Source organism: Leucoraja erinacea, chromosome 22, assembly GCF_028641065.1.
Source record: "Leucoraja erinacea ecotype New England chromosome 22, Leri_hhj_1, whole genome shotgun sequence".
Taxonomy (NCBI): Eukaryota; Metazoa; Chordata; class Chondrichthyes; order Rajiformes; family Rajidae; genus Leucoraja; species Leucoraja erinaceus.
Window position 1 is genome coordinate 13,746,610 of NC_073398.1, and position 17,573 is coordinate 13,764,182.

The 17,573-nt window shown below is 40.5% G+C and overlaps 1 protein-coding gene and 1 long non-coding RNA gene across 4 annotated transcripts in view; one reads left to right on the plus strand and one right to left on the minus strand.

Annotated features, from left to right (window-relative positions):
• Positions 1-17,573, minus strand: part of LOC129707991 (mucin-2-like) — a 149,877-nt gene that overhangs the window by 100,455 nt on the left and 31,849 nt on the right. For all 3 annotated transcript variants that reach the window (XM_055653525.1, XM_055653527.1, XM_055653526.1), the window contains exons 20-29: positions 17,223-17,374; positions 15,915-16,053; positions 12,974-13,078; positions 11,362-11,550; positions 10,264-10,503; positions 10,014-10,170; positions 7,777-7,902; positions 7,341-7,482; positions 6,430-6,461; positions 3,686-3,775 (exon numbers count right to left, since the gene is read on the minus strand). In XM_055653525.1, coding sequence (XP_055509500.1) covers positions 3,686-3,775; positions 6,430-6,461; positions 7,341-7,482; positions 7,777-7,902; positions 10,014-10,170; positions 10,264-10,503; positions 11,362-11,550; positions 12,974-13,078; positions 15,915-16,053; positions 17,223-17,374 — 1,372 coding nt within the window. The remainder of the gene's footprint in view (positions 1-3,685; positions 3,776-6,429; positions 6,462-7,340; positions 7,483-7,776; positions 7,903-10,013; positions 10,171-10,263; positions 10,504-11,361; positions 11,551-12,973; positions 13,079-15,914; positions 16,054-17,222; positions 17,375-17,573) is intronic.
• On the plus strand, positions 8,425-12,967 carry LOC129708019 (uncharacterized). The gene is made up of 3 exons (XR_008725274.1): positions 8,425-8,470; positions 10,453-10,687; positions 12,067-12,967. It is a non-coding gene; the product is annotated as an uncharacterized LOC129708019 (long non-coding RNA).

The window sequence follows — 17,573 nt, forward strand, 5'->3', positions numbered from 1 at the left end:
TACAATGTACTATGTTTATATATTCAGCTGTGCTGCAGCAAGTAAGAATTTCATTGTTCTATCTGGGACATATGACAATAAAACATTCTTGGCTCTCTCTCGTGAATCAATATTAGGAATAATTCTCTAAAGGTTGTTCAGCATTTACAACCGAAAACCCAGTTCAATATCAGTTCTAAAGCAAACAATTAGACAAGAATGCATGACAGGTCAGTGAAAGTTGTAGCCTGTTGCTTTCTGAATGACTCACTCAATAATTGAGAAATTATAGAATATTTTAATGCTTGTCTAAACAGGCATGATGTAAAGTATAACTGCGCTCACTTCCCAGTTATGTGAGTACTGGGTGAAATATTTGTCGTCAGTATCTGCTTTGTTGTGGTTGTTTCTATAAATGAAGGAAGGAATCGCAGTCAGTTATTACACTGCACACCTGTTTAGTTTAGAGATACAGCGTGGCAACAGGCCATTTGGCTCATCTTTTCCGCGCCGGCCAGCAGTTCCCGCGCACTAACACTATCCTACACACATTATGGACAATTTACAATTTTTACTGAAGCCAATTAAGCTACAAATCTGTACGTCTTTGGAGTGCGGGAGGAAACCAGAGAAAAATCACGCAGGTCACGAGGAGTAGTGGATAAATGTGAGGTTATCCATTTGGTGGCAAAAACGGGAAAGCAGATTATTATCTAAATGGTAGCCGATTGGGAAAGGGGGAGATGCAGCGAGACCTGGGTGTCATGGTACACCAGTCATTGAAGGTAGGCATGCAGGTGCAGCAGGCAGTAAAGAAAGCGAATGGTATGTTGGCTTTCATAGCAAGAGGATTTGAGTATAGGAGCAGGGAGGTTCTACTGCAGTTGTACAGGGTCTTGATGAGACCACACCTGGAGTATTGCATGCAGTTTTGGTCTCCAAATCTGAGGAAGGACATTATTGCCATAGAGGGAGTGCAGAGAAGGTTCACCAGACTGATTCCTGGGATGTCAGGACTGTCTTATGAAGAAAGACTGGATAGACTTGGTTTATACTCTCTAGAATTTAGGAGATTGAGAGGGGATCTTATAGAAAGTTACAAAATTCTTAAGGGGTTGGACAGGCTAGATGCAGGAAGATTGTTCCCGATGTTGGGGAAGTCCAGGACAAGGGGTCACAGCTTAAGGATAAGGGGGAAATCCTTTAAAACCGAGATGAGGAGAACTTTTTTCACACAGAGAGTGGTGAATCTCTGGAACTCTCTGCCACAGAGGGTAGTTGAGGCCAGTTCATTGGCTATATTTAAGAGGGAGTTAGATGTGGCCCTTGTGGCCAAGGGGATCAGAGGGTATGGAGAGAAGGCAGGTACGGGATACTGAGTTGGATGATCAGCCATGATCATATTGAATGGCGGTGCAGGCTAGAAGGGCCGAATGGCCTACTCCTGCACCTAATTTCTATGTTTCTATGTTTCTATGTATGTACAAATTGCATAAATACAGCACCCGTAGTCAGGATCCAACCTGGGGCTCTGGTGCTGTGCGGCAGCAACTCTACCACCATGCTGCCATCGCAACTCGTGTTGGGTTTAAAGACCTTGAGGCTACAACTGATACTCCTCCCTCCACCACCAAAAGGTACAGGGAAGGGGCCACACAGTCAATCAGTCCAGGTCCATTATAACTGCGGGTAGCAGACCAGATTTGTGCTGGTTGCTAATTTTTCTCAGTTTTACTTTAATTCTGTGCAAACTGCATGGAGTAATGGCTCATGGATCAGCCAATGCTGAGTGAAGCTTATTTCATTTAAAGAAAAATTGCACTGATTCAAGTGCACAAACTCTGGGATTCTGCAGGTGAAGGCTTTCCTAGAAATCAGTGGGAATGAATGGTCTCCAGGATGTTGTGCTGGGCCTTGATGCATCAGCATTCATTGAGAAGAGATATTTTGTTGCACTGGAAATTATAGATGCTGGATACAAGTCCAGATGCAGCATTGATGAGGATATTAGCAGAGCTAGAGGGTTGAAATTGTATGATAATACAGAGATGGAGATTACCATTGTCAGTATTGGAATAGATACATGGGCCAAAGATTATCGTGACATTCAACATGTTCTCAGGATTATGAATTGCCAATCATTATATTGGATGCTGGAATCTATGATGACAAATCATAGGACAAATGAGGGCAAATGCTTTGTTCTTCACAACTTCCCGTCCTGACACTGGCCCAATGGGACAAACTTCATCTCATCTCAATCCTGAGCATGGGTCTTCCTTTAGTTCCACTCTCATTTTCACTCATAATTCCTAGAGCTCATTTTATCCATCTCCCCTTCCTCTACCTCTGTGCTAGTCCTTCCAACCTGGCTACCACTCAACATCCATTCGAGGCCTCTCAATTTAACGACAACAAGACCCATCAGAATTTTGTGGAGGTGAATGAAAAAGCAATCAGGTAATCAAAATAAATCTGTAGTGGAAAACAGGTAATGGGCGAGAGAGAGTTAATGTTTCTCATATGGATAAGGGATTAAAGCGGAGGATACACTGTGCTTGAGTAGATTGGTGGCTATAGAATTGCTGCTGGAAACAGAGACTAGAGGGAAGGGGGATGGGAGAGTGTATGGACAGCAGCAGAGGGAAGTCATCGGTGAGGGAATGAATTTGAAAGAAACAATGAGAAGTAGCATGCCCCCATGAAGAGGCAGGGATAATGGAGAGAATATCAGCTGGATAGTTTGTACAGAGGGGAATTGTGATGGATTGAAATACCTGTAGCATTCTCACTGAAAGAATAAAATTCCAAATGCCCCTTCAATTAAATACAGTTTCCTTGCACATAAAAAATATCATATTAACCAGAAATCGTTGTGGATGTTGTACTTGGAGTTGGTGTTGGTAGAGGCTCACAGTAAAATCAAATTTTATAGTCAAGACATATCTTTGCTTCCTCCAAAGGCTCTTTGGTGACTCTGCAGACCAGTCCTACGTCTGGGTCACAGGTCACATTGTCTAGTGATTCACATTGGCCACTCAGGGAAATGGGCAAATTGGCACTAAACTTTATTAATTGTATTGAAAACGGAAGAAAACAGATCGTGCCGTATGGACTCCAGTAATTCAATATCGCCTGGACTGTCTGGAGATGGTCTATGGCCATTAAACCATGCTGACCAGCCACCAATACAAGTCCCCTCTGAAAAAAGGGAAGTCAAGGTTCAATTAATTTTCCTTCAAATGTTCAATAACCAAAATTACAGAATTGCAATTGATGATATTCCTCAGTACTGGCATGGTTTATAGCTGTGAAGGTGTGCATCACCTTCTCCAAAATCACTAAGACTTCTCACCTTCTCTTGAATGACAGCAAGAATACTCATTCCCATTTCACATTATGGGGGCACATAATCATGAGCCTCTTTTGACCAATCATGTACATCATCAAATAACATTTAAACTGGGGTTCAATTCATGATTTGCACTGTCCTATCTCAAAATTCATAGAAATACAATCCTCTGAAAGTTGTACATAATTTACAACAGAAAGTCCACAGAGACAATTAATTCTAAAGCAAATCAATAGGGAATGGCAAATAAGAGAAAGATCAGTGGAAGTTGTACTCTGCTGCTTTCTGAATGGCTCACCCAGAGTCCCTGTGCAGTAAACCTGGTGCAAGAAGATACAGCAGTCAATGACTTACCTGATGTGGTTGGTGAAGTTGTAGGCGCTACTTCTGTTGTTGTTGCTGTTTCTGTTGGTGTTGTTGCTGTTATTGTTGTTGTTTTTAGTTCTATAAAACACAACAAAATATCACTGCTGGTATGCTGGGTATCATTTCCATCAGAAAAGCATTTGCGAGTGTTGTCTAGTGGACATGCGTGTGCTGTTCATACAAATATTTGCAAGGCTTCCAACGGAAAGATCCTTTTGACAGATAAACCATGCCATTTGAAAAAATTCAGGTCCATTGGAAAAGGAACCTGGTAGCATTCCTGATGCTACCAAATGACACTTGTACTATCCAATTGTAATTTTTCTCAGCCCCCGAGGGCTGAACTGCATTGAAGTATCGAGGGTTGATGAGAGATCCTGTTGGTTAAATATTTACTGCAGGTATTTTAATACCTTATTTTGTTAAGGTTTCCAAACACAGAATTCACTTCAACCCATTTGTTTGTAATGGGCGGTAATAGGACAAAAGGGAAAACAGGTTTTACACTTTTTGTTTTACCTGAATGCTTTTACTTAGTTTTACCTGTTTTTATGAGGTTTTAGATCATTTTAATTTCTTTACTTTGGGAGGGGGGTTTATAGTCTGTAAGGATGTTTGTCAAATACAGCTGGGGTGCAGTAAAATGGGCAGGTGGTTTTGGGGATGGACATCCTTATTAACTAATAGAAACAAAGAATTGCTGATGTTGGCCCTGCAGGGGAACCAGAAGACCCTCAAACAGCTCATCAAAAGGGCAATGGGAATAGATATATGTGGATTTCACTGCCATGATTCAAAACCTGGCATGATGGCAAAGCAACATGACTTTTAATGTCCTCCTACAAGAGGTCACTGTGACTGCTTCCCATACGCCTCTCTGTAAAACTGCTTGATTCTCCGCAGCCCCACAATTCAGATTTCAGGATCCTGCATCACTGCCCTCCCAATCATAGACAGTAGTGGGCCAAGACTGCTGGCCACATGTCACTGACTGTATGTACTGCCAGCGAGGAAATGCTAAGGTGATTAGAATTGAGTGACAGCCCATTTACCGTGAATGTAGCTCATTGTTGGGGTATTGATGCTGTTGTTCCCAAGAGCGGAAAAAAACCCATCTCATTAATTTCAAACACCAATTCAATTTTTTACTCTCCAAATGTTACCCAACCTGCTGAGCATTTACAATATTTTCTGTTTTAATTTATCTCTTATTTCCCTACAGACAAGAAAATATAAGCATCGCCCATAACCTATTTAAATCTGATCAGTCTATATAATAATATTATTTTGCCACAGAGAAAGATGCTGCTTTCATAGGCCTGCCTTGCATTCAGGCCCTTAATTCCTCAAAGATAGTAGTTGTTGGAATTGTCACTCAGGTTTGATATGCTTTGGTGGCATTGCTGGGAATATTAGTGTAAATATGGAAGAGGAAACTCTTTTCATTTGAAAGATCAATATTGAATAAATATTGTGTCCAAAATTATTCCGACAACGTTCCCCGCAATTCTCCCAGTGTTATGCTTCCCGGGCTCACAAAACATGGATATGTCACTTGTCAGGTGATAATGCAGATCATGAGATAATGTGCTTCTGGAGACATCTATTATTTTCACACCTAACACTTCCACATCTCTACATCAGGAAAGCAGTGACAGGATTGGTCAAAATCAGCATTTATGAAGGGGAAATCATGCTTGACTAATCTTCTGGATTTTTTTGTAGATGTAACAAGTAGAATAGATAAGGGAGAGCCAGTGGACGTGGTGCATCTGGACTTTCAAAAAGCCTTTGACAAGGTCCCACACAAGAGATTAGTGTGCAAAATTAGAGCACATGTTACTGGTGGTAGAGTATTGACATGGATAGAGAACTGGTTCTTAAAGGATTGTACAGGCTAGAAACGTCACCCATTCCTTCTCTCCAGAGATGCTGCTGGTCCTGCTGAGTTACTCCAGCATTTTGTGTCTATCACATTTAATGCTGTTGCTTACCAGGTGTGGAGCTGGTGTTTAATGTTGGTTGTAATTGGGATCTCTGGTGTTGTCAACACTGATCCATGTCAACACTGGTTGGCGACATATTAAATCTGCTTCAGGTTCAAATACATACTTTACTAATGCATGCAGCGAATCACAGAAATTGTAAAAGTGAAATCTATTTACTTATTTATTATTTAAATTGTTTCAACAGAAGGAACACCACTATTTAATTGCCTTAACATTGGCTCCAGAATAATAAAAGTTATTAGATTTGTCAGGTAAATTTGCTTGTAATATTAATGCTATTGGAAATATTAGCATGTCCATTGGAAAAATGTTGAAAACTACCTGAAGATCCATACACAGACCAGCTGTAGCATTAAAAATTCTTGGGCATAAATTTTTAATCTTTCAATTGCTCTACTCCTATTCAGAAAGGGATAAGTCAATCAGCTAAACATAAAGTGCCAGATGAACCTAGTCGGTCAAGCAGCATTTGTGGAGGGAACGAACAATTGTTATTTTAGATTGGAACCTTTTTTCGGACTGATTAAGTAGGGGGGAGAAAGCTGGAGAGGAGAGGTCATAGGGATAGCAAAGCAGGGTTGATCTGGTGTGAAATAGGTAGTGTGACTAATCATTTCAATGAGAATGATTCAAGGTTTTCATATTGTTTGTTTCTGGGCCTGTTAAAATAGGTAAAAAGGTATATGGATAGGACAGGTTTAAAACAGTAAAAATAATACACACCTCTGCATATCACTTTCCCATTCGTGCACACACTGCAAATGATTAAAAATAGTTTAGATTAATGAGAGATTAGGTTAATATGGTTTTTGCTATTTTAACACATTCATTATTTTGCGTAGACAGCTTGCTACTTTCTTGGCAATATCTGTTGTCATGATAACTAACTTTAATATAGCTGCATTAGAAATTTCATGAAATAATTAATTCTCTAACCTCTAGAAATAAATGGGAAAGTTCAAACAAAAAGATAATCACGTTCCATTTCTTATTAGCTTTAGATGGAAGCTATATGTGCAGAAATGTACCTCATCTGCAACCTCACAAATGCATCCACCAACAAACTATTTCAAGTCAATCCTGCAATATTCCCATCACCATTTAACATCCTTTCGAAATGGCAGACAGTGCCAACCATTTAGTTGAGTTACCAAAAACATAAGCGGTTTGTGGCCTTATAAAATTCACTTCTCATTATTCTTACAGGAAAGGAATATAAACATTTTACTGAATGTATGCCTCATTGTCACCTTCCCCTCAGCTAACAATGATTCATTCTACATTTTCATTGAGCATCGTCCCATTTGATGCCTCGTATTCACACCTTGCCCTTCCATATCTCTCTGTCTCTCAGTCTGAAGAAGGATCTTGACCTGAAACGTTACCCATTCCTCCTCTGCAGAGATGCTGCCTCTGATGCAGAGTCCCGCTGATTTGTGTCTATCTTCAATCAAACTACTGAAATGGATTTCTGGTCTCCAATCTTCCAAAATAGTTTTAAGGTGACAATAACTGTACATGTACACGATATTATGAAATAGCTATACATAAGTGAATATTTTTGATAAAGAAAGTAGAATATTTAAAATTCATTGCTAATATGAACTAAAAATGGAAGGTGCATTTATAGATACCATTCTTCACAATCATTCATGGTTCTATTGCCTGGCAGCAATATTTTCCCATTATAATAACAAGTACAATCAGGTAGATTAACACATTTCATTTTATTTTCATCCAGATACGGAGTATTCTCAGGACATCTTGCATAACAACCTGAAGTAAATAGAAAATGATAATGTGAACAGGGCATTGATAACATGGATTAGTGACTTAGGTTAATAAACACTTCAACAGGTTCATATTGTTACAAACTGGTTTTAAAACTTGAATCTTTAAAGGATCACAAATATCCACCATTCAATTAAATAAAAATGCCGTTCTGTGTATACAGAACATTTATAAAACAATTATATAAATACTTAGTCAAGAATATTACCATTTACAAAAACAATCTTATAATGCACAGTGTGATTAAGAATCAAAATACGTGAGGTTTTCAAGCACAACCTTCAAGAACTGCAGAATATTTTTTCCCGATGTGATGGTCGGAGCATGTTCGCGTTTTTATTGTTCCACAAGGCTGATAGTGCCAGCTACACTCGCCGGGAGGGTTATAATAGTCACAGTAAACAGCTGAAATGTAAAACAGATATAGTTCTCCATTATGACCTGCAATTTGTTTCCAGTTTTATAAATCTCTGATTTGTTACACATGATTGGCAGTTCCTTTTCTGTTACTAATGATCAGACAAATGCTTCATTAGCTGAACTTCATAACAAGAATAATGGTAGCAGCATTATTAACAGCTTGTTGTTATTAAAAACTAATCAGATAGCAATGAACAATATTCACTTCTACCCATAGGTCAGAGTGGGATTCAGATGGAGAATTAAGGTGACCCAAGTGTAGAGGAGATATTTTATTGGTTTGTTGCCCCCTACATTGTTATGAGTTCCAATGGAACAGTACCTCATTTTATGTCTGGGCCCATTGCAGCTCCTGGACTCAACATTGAACTTTACAACTTCAAGTAACGTGATTTCTCTGTTCATGTTAGTCATCCAACGTGACATTAGCTCCAGGGTTCTTTTTGCTGCCTTTTTAATCTCTGGGAGTGGTGGAATGTGGAATTTGACCCGTTGGGCTTGTCTTACGACACCGCATTTCTGAATGACTGAACAAATGTCTACACAGCTGTGAGTAAGTACCCGTAATTTGGTTTGAAAATGAAAATATGGTTATGGTTAGTTTGAAGGAAAAAAGCACTGCCTGCAAATGGTTCAAGAAGGAACTGCAGATGCTGGAAGATCGAAGGTACACAAAATTGCTGGAGAAACTCAGCGTGTGCAGCAGCATCTATGGAGCAAAGGAAATAGGCGACGTTTCGGGCCAAAGAAGGGTTTCGGCCCGAAATGTCGCCTATTTCCTTTGCTCCATTGATGCTGCTGCACACGCTGAGTTTCTCCAGCAATTTTGTGTGCCTGCAAATGGTTGTTTGGGGGGTTTGGGGTGAAGTAACCCCCCCCCCCCCCCTCTCCTCTACCCCCCTCTCTCCTCTCCCCCCCACTCTCCTCTCCCCCCCCCCTTCTCCTCTCCTCTACCCCCATCCCTCCCCCTCTCCTCTCCTCCCCCCCTCTCCCTCTCCCCCCCTCTCCTCTCCACTCCTCTACCCCCTCTCCCCCTCTCCCTCTCCTCTCCCCTCCTCTCCTCTCTCTCCCTCCCCCTCTCCCCTCCCCCCTTCCTCCCCCCCCCCTCCCCCCTCTCCCCCCCTCCCCCCCCCTCCTCCTCCCCTCTCTCCCTTTCTTTTTTTCTCTCCGCCCCCCGCGATCTACCCTCTTTCTCTCCACGCCGTCTTCCCATCATCTTCTCCTCTCCTCTCCTCCCTCTCCTCTCCTCTCCTCTCCTCCCCTCTCCTCCCCCCTCCCCCCCCCCCCTTTCTCCTCCCCCTCTCCCCCCCTCCTCTCCTCCCCCCCCTCTCCCCTCCCCTCCTCCCCTCTCCCCCCTCTCCCCCCCTTTCCTCTCCTCTCCTCTCCCCCCCCCCCCTCTCCCTCCCCCCCTCCTCTCCCCTCCCCCCCCTCCCCTCCCCCCCCCTCCCCCCCCCCCCCCTCTCCTCCCCTCAACCCCCCTCTCCTCTCCTCTCTTCATTGGATGTCTGAGTTCAAAGGCACTCTCTATCTCTCCCTGCCCCTTCTCCTCTCCTCTCCGCTCCCCCCCCCCCTCTCCTCTCCCCCCCCCTCTCCTCTCCCCCCTCTTCTCCACCCCCCTCCTCCTCCCCCCCCCTCTCCCCTCCTCCCCCCCTCCCCTCTCCCCCCCCCTCCCTCCCTCCCCCCCTCTCCTCTCCCCCCCCCTCTCTCTCTCCCCCCCTCTCCTCTCTCCCCCCCTCTCCTCTCTCCCCCCCTCTCCTCTCTTCAGTGAATGTGGTGTGTATGGACTTTAGTAAGGCATTTGACAAGGTCCCGAATGGTTGACTGATATATTAATATAATATCAAGGGGGGTAATTAGCGTGAGTGCAGGGGGTGGGGGATAGTTAGGGTGTGTGACGCTGCATGCCGCCTCCCCCCCACAACCGCACGTTGGGGGAGCAGACCCAACGGGTCTGCACTTGGTCTAGTTCTAAATAAATTCCCTTTGCCATTCTTCACATTATTAACCATTCTCAAAGAAATTCAAGAACATAATTTCTTTGGGAATTGCTTGCATTGATCAAATAAATTTAATAATATATACAACTTAATACTTACGACACAAGTCCGGTGTTCTCCAATTAATACAAACTCCAGCTTTATTACAAGCTTCTGCATACACAGCTACAGCAGTGCAGAAGCCCAGATATTTCCCTTCCATGTCACAGGCACAAGCTTCTTCAATACAAGCATCATAATATGGGACTGGGTCTACCTGATACAGCGCATGATCATAATGTTAGAAAGAAGGTTTTGCATACAGATCAACTTTGATTTAATTTATTTAGTTCAAAATAAACAATCTCACCTTTTTATGGCAATTTTGAAACACAACATCCTTCATTATGCTGCATCTCCTCTGAGCCCATGCTAAACAGTATGGGTTTCTATCGCAAGGAAATGTTTGATTCAATACATCTGAACAAGACAATGAAGATTTCCAGCTGTTTCCTAATTTTACAGTATTGGACACCAAAGAATTCCCTTTTGTTTTTAGATCATCTGCAACATCGTCATTGAAATTTCCGCACAGTCCACATACTTTGTTCTGTAAGTGAAAATACAGAATGTTTTGACTAAGAAATCCCATTGGGCTATTCCCAATCTGCAGTTGTAAATCCGAGACAAAACCAAAAATTAAACGCAAATGATAGAGACTGGACTCTCCACCAATGACCAACTTAGAGATGGAGGCCTGCAGAGCTTGTGTGGAATTTTAGTGCCTTAAACAGGTGAGTAAAAAAAATCTAATTTCATGTTGTCATATCGTCTTATAATAAATTCCAGTCCCAGCTATGATAGTCTTGAATCAACACATTTCCCAACTCCTTAGCCTTTATTACAAACAATCTCTTATACTCCAACCAATTCTATTGCTTCGCTTCTTAAATTCTGTAACTTTTGCTATTTTAAACAAAATACAAATGAAACAATTTACCAGAATATTTTTTGTATTAAATCGGCATTGGTTTAACATCTGCTGGCCCAACAAGAAAGTGGAAAATAAAAATTAAAAAATGCACTAAATACTCGGCAGGTCAGGCAGCATTCGGGGAGGACAAAAACAGTGAACATTTCACCTAATGGTCATTCATCAGCATCATTCCAGCAACTATGTTTTTAATTTTATTTTTCTATGATGGAGTCAAATGCATTTTCACTGCAATTTTCAACAATGTACAATAATACAGAGAACGTGCTTAATTAAGATAACCTGATATATATTTATATTGTACATATTTACTTAAGATTATTGTAAATAATATGCTGAATGCTGGAATGAAACCTATTGCAACATGCAATGTATGTTTATTTCTGCTAGAGATTAAGTTCTTGATATATTTATTTATTGTTAACCACATTAAAAATTGCAAGCATTAATATCCAATCTCTAAACCGTACTTACTTTCCATCTTGGGTCCAATGTTATCGAAAACTTTGTGTGTCTATCCCATATCACAACAATCCCATTTGAAAATGAGAGGATTAAATAAAGTCCGACCGTGTGAAATGAATAAGAATTATCTCGACACTGGGTTTGACGAGATTTACCAGTCCTTACCACTCTTCCATCAGTTAGAAGGAATTCTACCTCCTAAAGATAAGAAGTCGCAATGAGTTCTTAACATGTTCATAATGATGTGCAAATTCAAATAACCCTCATAAAAACTATAATATTTTAAAAGTATACTGTGACAAAATGGATAATAAAATACAGATCTCCCTCCCCTTCACTCCAGTAATACATGCTATTCCAATCTGTTTTGTTCATTCTCAACCTGAAACTTGTGTGCATTTGCAAGTAGTTTTCAGGTCTACTTTTTTCATGTGTCTTTTTTAAGCTTCATCCTCTGAGCTTGATACGTTGAAAGCACATATATTATTGATGTATTCAAGAGAGATTTAGAGAAAGCTCTTAAGGCTAACATAAGCTAGGGATATGGGGAGAAAGCAGGAATGGGGGACTGATTTTGGATGATCAGCCTTAATCATATTGGATGTTGGTGCTGGCTTGAAGGGCCAAATGGCCTACTCCTGGACCTATTTTCTATGATTCTATGTTCCATGTTTCTATGAAATGTTGTAGCTTCTACTTCTTGTCAAATTCTAGGCCATGTAGCCACTATGCCAGGGCGAGTAGCCAGCCGGAGAGAGTTGTCATTGAATCTGTATGAAGCACATGGATGTGAGAGGGCCACACAAGGTCAGCCCAGGAGGAGGAGGAGGAGGAGGACTGGAGTTCAGATGCAGTGAGGAATTCACCAGGAAATATGTGTTTTTAACTTAATACATGGATTGTGAAAGGGTGATTTATGTATGAATTGAATTAAAAAATAGACGCTTCCACTTCTGAAATGTGCTGCATGATTTGGGCATATATTTAAAAAAATCATAACTTAAGTTGTCAGATTAGCAACACTCTGGCCATACCCAGCAGGTAACAGCACTTGTTCAGGACCAGAACTATCTTGCTGCCTTAACCTGGATTCAAGGACTTCTAATCAAACCAGAATTCACAGTGTTAAGAGGCATTACGAACTTGGTGTTGCCTCGAAAATACAATGCAGGCTATTCTAAATTAAGGAGGTTTGGTTTACTTTTTTTCTGAGTGTTTATTATATTATTTATTGCGTGGTAAATGTGTCTTTTGAGGGTTAAAAAAAACAGTGATTGTTTTGGAAGCAACATGCTGCTAAATTAATTTTGGTGGTGATAGGATTGACCAATTCTTAAGTGGTGAGATTGCATTCTTTTCCCAGAGTGAAACCTTTTCATCTTTTAAAATGTAGGGGATTCTTTTTAACTTCAGGTGGTGACAAGACTTTGGCCCAGTTGTATAGATGCAATGTGGTAAAAAAGTACATGTGATAAACTAGTAAAGAGTTTCTGTAACATTTGCACCCAACTTGATTACTCCACTGATCTATTCACATCTATTTCCTCACACCCATGATTACATAGATACAAATTAAATGGATACAAACAAAGAGATCAAAGTCAAAATTAAAGATACAGACCGCAAACAAAATTTTGATGTTTCTTGAGCAGGTCACTCCATTTTCGCAACATGGAACACTTTCTATTAATATTTGGAATGTCCCTTCTCCTTGATTGCAATGGTCCTAAATAGAAAGATACAAACAAATATGGCTTAAGGCTGAAGAAAGGCTTTTACACCTTGTTGTGTGCCCATGCGATTGAACTTCTGCTTCCGAAGTTGATGCTTTTTCAATTCCGAATTAACTCCCTAACATTTCACAAACAAAAATGGCAGAGAAGTGAGTTGCTCTGGACCAATCAGAATGGGTGTTGTTGACCCAAAACATAACTATTCACCTCTACCCTTAACTCTGCCATATGTGCTCATTCACTTTGAACTCTCTGCTCATTCACTTCTTCAAACTCTGCCAACTCTCCAATTTTTATATATATTAAAGGGGGGAAAATTGCACAAATGCAAGTTGCCAGCAAGCACTCCGAGAGGTAACAATTTCAGCAAATAGCACTGGAATCAGATGCAGACGTGAAGCCTGTTCAATGTGTTAAATCACAGGGTAAAGGAAGCAGAAAGGGGAGAATAGATTGCAGGACAAATACCAAAGAGACAAAATAAATATGCTGTAGAAAGCATGAAGAGAATGCATGAAAGAGTTAAAAGGGGTAAAAAAATATGGCCACACAAGAACATGGGGCAAAACTGATAGCAAGATGAGAAATGGATGGTGTTAAGAGGAAAGAATGGGTGGCAGGAAAAGAGAAGGCTGTGATTCTAGTCAGGGAAAAAGAGGAGGGAGTAAGGAATGAGAGATGGAAAATTAAATCTATGTCAAAGAAAGGATGTAAATGGATTGCAGCAGTAGGAAGTAGTAGGAAATGGACTGCTAAAAACATAGAAACATAGAAAATAGGTGCAGGAGTAGGCCATTCGGCCCTTCGAGCCTGCACCGCCATTCATAATGATCATGGCTGATCATATTCAAAGAAGAGGGGTGGGGCAGATGTAGAGAATAATACATTGCCGGGAAATACAGAAGGAGCCAAGCAGATATGAAGAGCAATCAAATATTAGTTCCTTTTATTACTACAACAGTGTTATTTATTGTAGTTCACTCCAGTATGACATGGTTGCCTTTTCACATTGCTCTTGTAAAGAACCTGATAACGTAATGTGCAGCAAACTGACAAATAGCACTTTGTCCTATTTTCATGGACATGTTTATTTCTATCTTCATATACTAAATTCGAAAATGAATGGGGTTATTTGATATCTATGAAATGCATGCTGAGAAATGAATTAAATGATATGAAGAAATAAAAAATTAATAATGGGGCTTTCTCACGGGGCGACTTGACGCAAGAGGTAACCAGAGTTGAACATCGTGGAACCTCGTACGATAATCGTACGACATTCGTGGACCACCGTGGCGCTAACGGCAGGTACTCGTGTAACTTGTTGACTCGGGAGAAAATTCAAGCAAGCTTGAATTTCTCCAAGAGTGACTTGTACACTTGTGGTTGAACATTGAAACATTATATGGACGTAGTGGGCAGTGTGATATCCGTAATAACTCTTGCGTTTACCATGGGAACTCCTGCGAACGGTGAACCCGGACAGAGGGGACAGAAGGTGAGCGGTGAGTGCTTTAATCTGTGTTCTCACAAACTTAATTCATAATCTGTCTTTTTTTAATGCATTGACTAATACATCACTCTGTGATTCGAAAGTATACAGATAGGACATATGGAATGCCGCGTGCAATGGGAGCACAGCCACAATTCCGTGCTGAACAGGTAAACAATTGTCTTCTGTGGGATTGAATTTAAAAAATAAAGATTTGCATCTGCATATGGACATCAACGTCTTCATGAGTTATGTTAATGAGATTCAAGAAAATAACTATAATCTTTAAAAGGGATTTTACTGAAAGGTCCGGCATTTTTATGGTCCGTGAGAATGTTTTCACATGTACTTCTTAATTTCCTTCTGGAGACACTCACCATCACCACTGATGTTTACAGAGCAGCAGCCTGCTAGTATTCCATTGGTGCCTTTTGTTTACAGTGAGGGCAGTGCACAAACACAATTTCAAGAAGGGGCAGATGGTTTCGCTGACGTCAATTAGTCCAGTTATCCCTCGGACGTTGACAATTATTTATGTAGTCTTTAACCGTTTGAGTTTTAGTTTATTTTTGTTGTTGGCCACTCACCATTTTGTGTGACATCTAGAGTCCTTTATAAATGTCTGTATGTTAATGTGTGTTTTTTCCTCTTGGGCATTACTTTGTTTCAGTTGTTGGCTCCACATTTTATTATAGCCTGAAGTGTGATAAAGCTTTTAACTCAGCAGTTTGATTGTCAGTGCTCGTTTACCTCATTGTTAAATATATATATTTTTTTTACTATCAGATTGATGTCTGCAATTCTTCATTAACACATCACTACAAGATGAATGTCTCTAATGTTATAATCCCTCTCATGCTGAAACACAAAATAGTTGAAGGGAGGTGATATAATCCAATTTTCATTCTTTTTCATTATTGAGTGTTCATTTGTGCCACGTGATGATTTAACAACACTTCACAGTTCACAATGTTCATTCAAGATTTAACGGGAAAGCTCGGGGGACGGACAAGTCACTCGCACAAATAACAGCAATGCCGAGTACCCGTGGGAACTCTTTATCTACCCCCCGTTATATCGTGTGATATCGTGCTAGACCACGACCACTTCACTCTGGTTACATCTTGCGTCAAGTCGCCCCGTGAGAAAGCCCCATAACGTTGCCACTGGGTTTAGAAGCAGAATAATATTCGTTTATATATTTAATATATTACTCTGCAGTAATGCATATCAACTAATAGATAATCTTATTTAAAATCTATTTCAACAGTTTATGAGAAGTATTTAAATACATTCTTAATTGAACAGAATATTGAGTCACTTTTATTCTTATTTACCTCAACAAAAATATATTCACAGTTGCCATCAAACATGTATCTTTTTCCATCAAAGGTGATGTACTGGCCATCTCCATGAACCTGGCAGGTCTTTGGACATGAATTTGTAGTGCATTTCCATATTCCGGCATTGCATGTACTGTGGCAGAATAAACAAAATAAAATAATATTTTGATAGAAAAAATGTAATTGGAATCTTGCCTGCCATAAACATTGACAATATTTCTGTCAGTTAATGGTAGCCGTACCTTCTGAGACTATTGCATAATGCCACCTATTTGTGATACACTTAAGATATAATATTGCCTCATCTCAATGGAGTAGATCTTTTTAGCATTCTGAAAATTCCATTGTGAATCATCATTTTTAAACCAGCTAAGAAGGCTGTGGAGGTCGTCAATGGATATTTTTAAGGCAGAGGTAGATTCTTGATTAGTATGGGTGTTAGGGGTTTTGGGGAGAAGGCAGGAGAATGGTGTTAAGCAGAAAGGATAGATCAGCTATGATTGAATGACGGAGTAGACCTGATGGGCTGAAAGGGCTAATTTTGCTCCTATCATATGAACCTATTAATTATGAAGAACATATCAGAAAAAAAACATGTTATATGATTCTATTTTCAGAAATGTATTATCAAGGAATTATGACCGAAATAATAATAATGGTAAAGTTTAAGTTTATATGAGGAGGGCTGAAGCATCAAACTAAACTACTTTATGTTAAGATATTAATGTAATATCCAATGCAAATATGAATGTATTTATTTTAAAGTCGTTGTTCTCATTTCACTGCCCATGACGTTGTATAACATCTCTGCTACACTCAGGTTTTAGGCCCGTCACGAACAGGCCCAATTGCCAGCATTCTGAACACAAGATGTGTCAGATCTATCCTACATGCGCCTTCCCTAGATCCTGCACACATCGTGGACTGCTCCAGCCATCTAACTCAAACATAGAAAATAGGTGCAGGAGTAGGCCGCTCGGCCCTTCGAGCCTGCACCGTTTAAGCCACACTTCTCATTCCGGTTCTCTCAACCAATTTCATCCCCAGCCTGTGGCCTATCTGGTTTTGAACCTCATCCATGATTGCTGCGAGGAAGCCTCGCACAAACCTTGCCTGCACGTTCTTCCCAGTTTGTCAACATTTTGGGCGCTGCAGAATTTCTCAGCCAGCCTGTTTCTGTCATTGATAGAAGTTCTTCCACAAGCAGAGTGGAGTCAGTAAAATGGCTATAGATCCATATCATTGGTCTTTGGTCAATCCCAAAATAGCAGTGCATCTAAATTTGGAATAACATTGCCTCACCAATGATTGCAGTCTCGCTGGATTGTTTTTCCAGCAGGATGCTTTTCTCCTCCATACACACAAGGACACTGCTCAGGACGGATGCATCTTCCACTGTCATCTTCCACAAGATTATCAGGACAGACACAGCCAGGTAAACACGGACTAAACACCTTTAAAATAAAACACCCTTAATCAAGTTCACACTTGGGGTGCATTGAGAAGCAAACAGTGCAGATTCCCATGGCTTTAAGCTCCAGACATTCTCGCAAGATCATTATTCTCCTTAGGTTTAAGATTTAACTTGGATATCGGGCGAAGTTAATTGTATCCATCAATGAATGCATTAGAAATTACGGAACAAAACAAAAA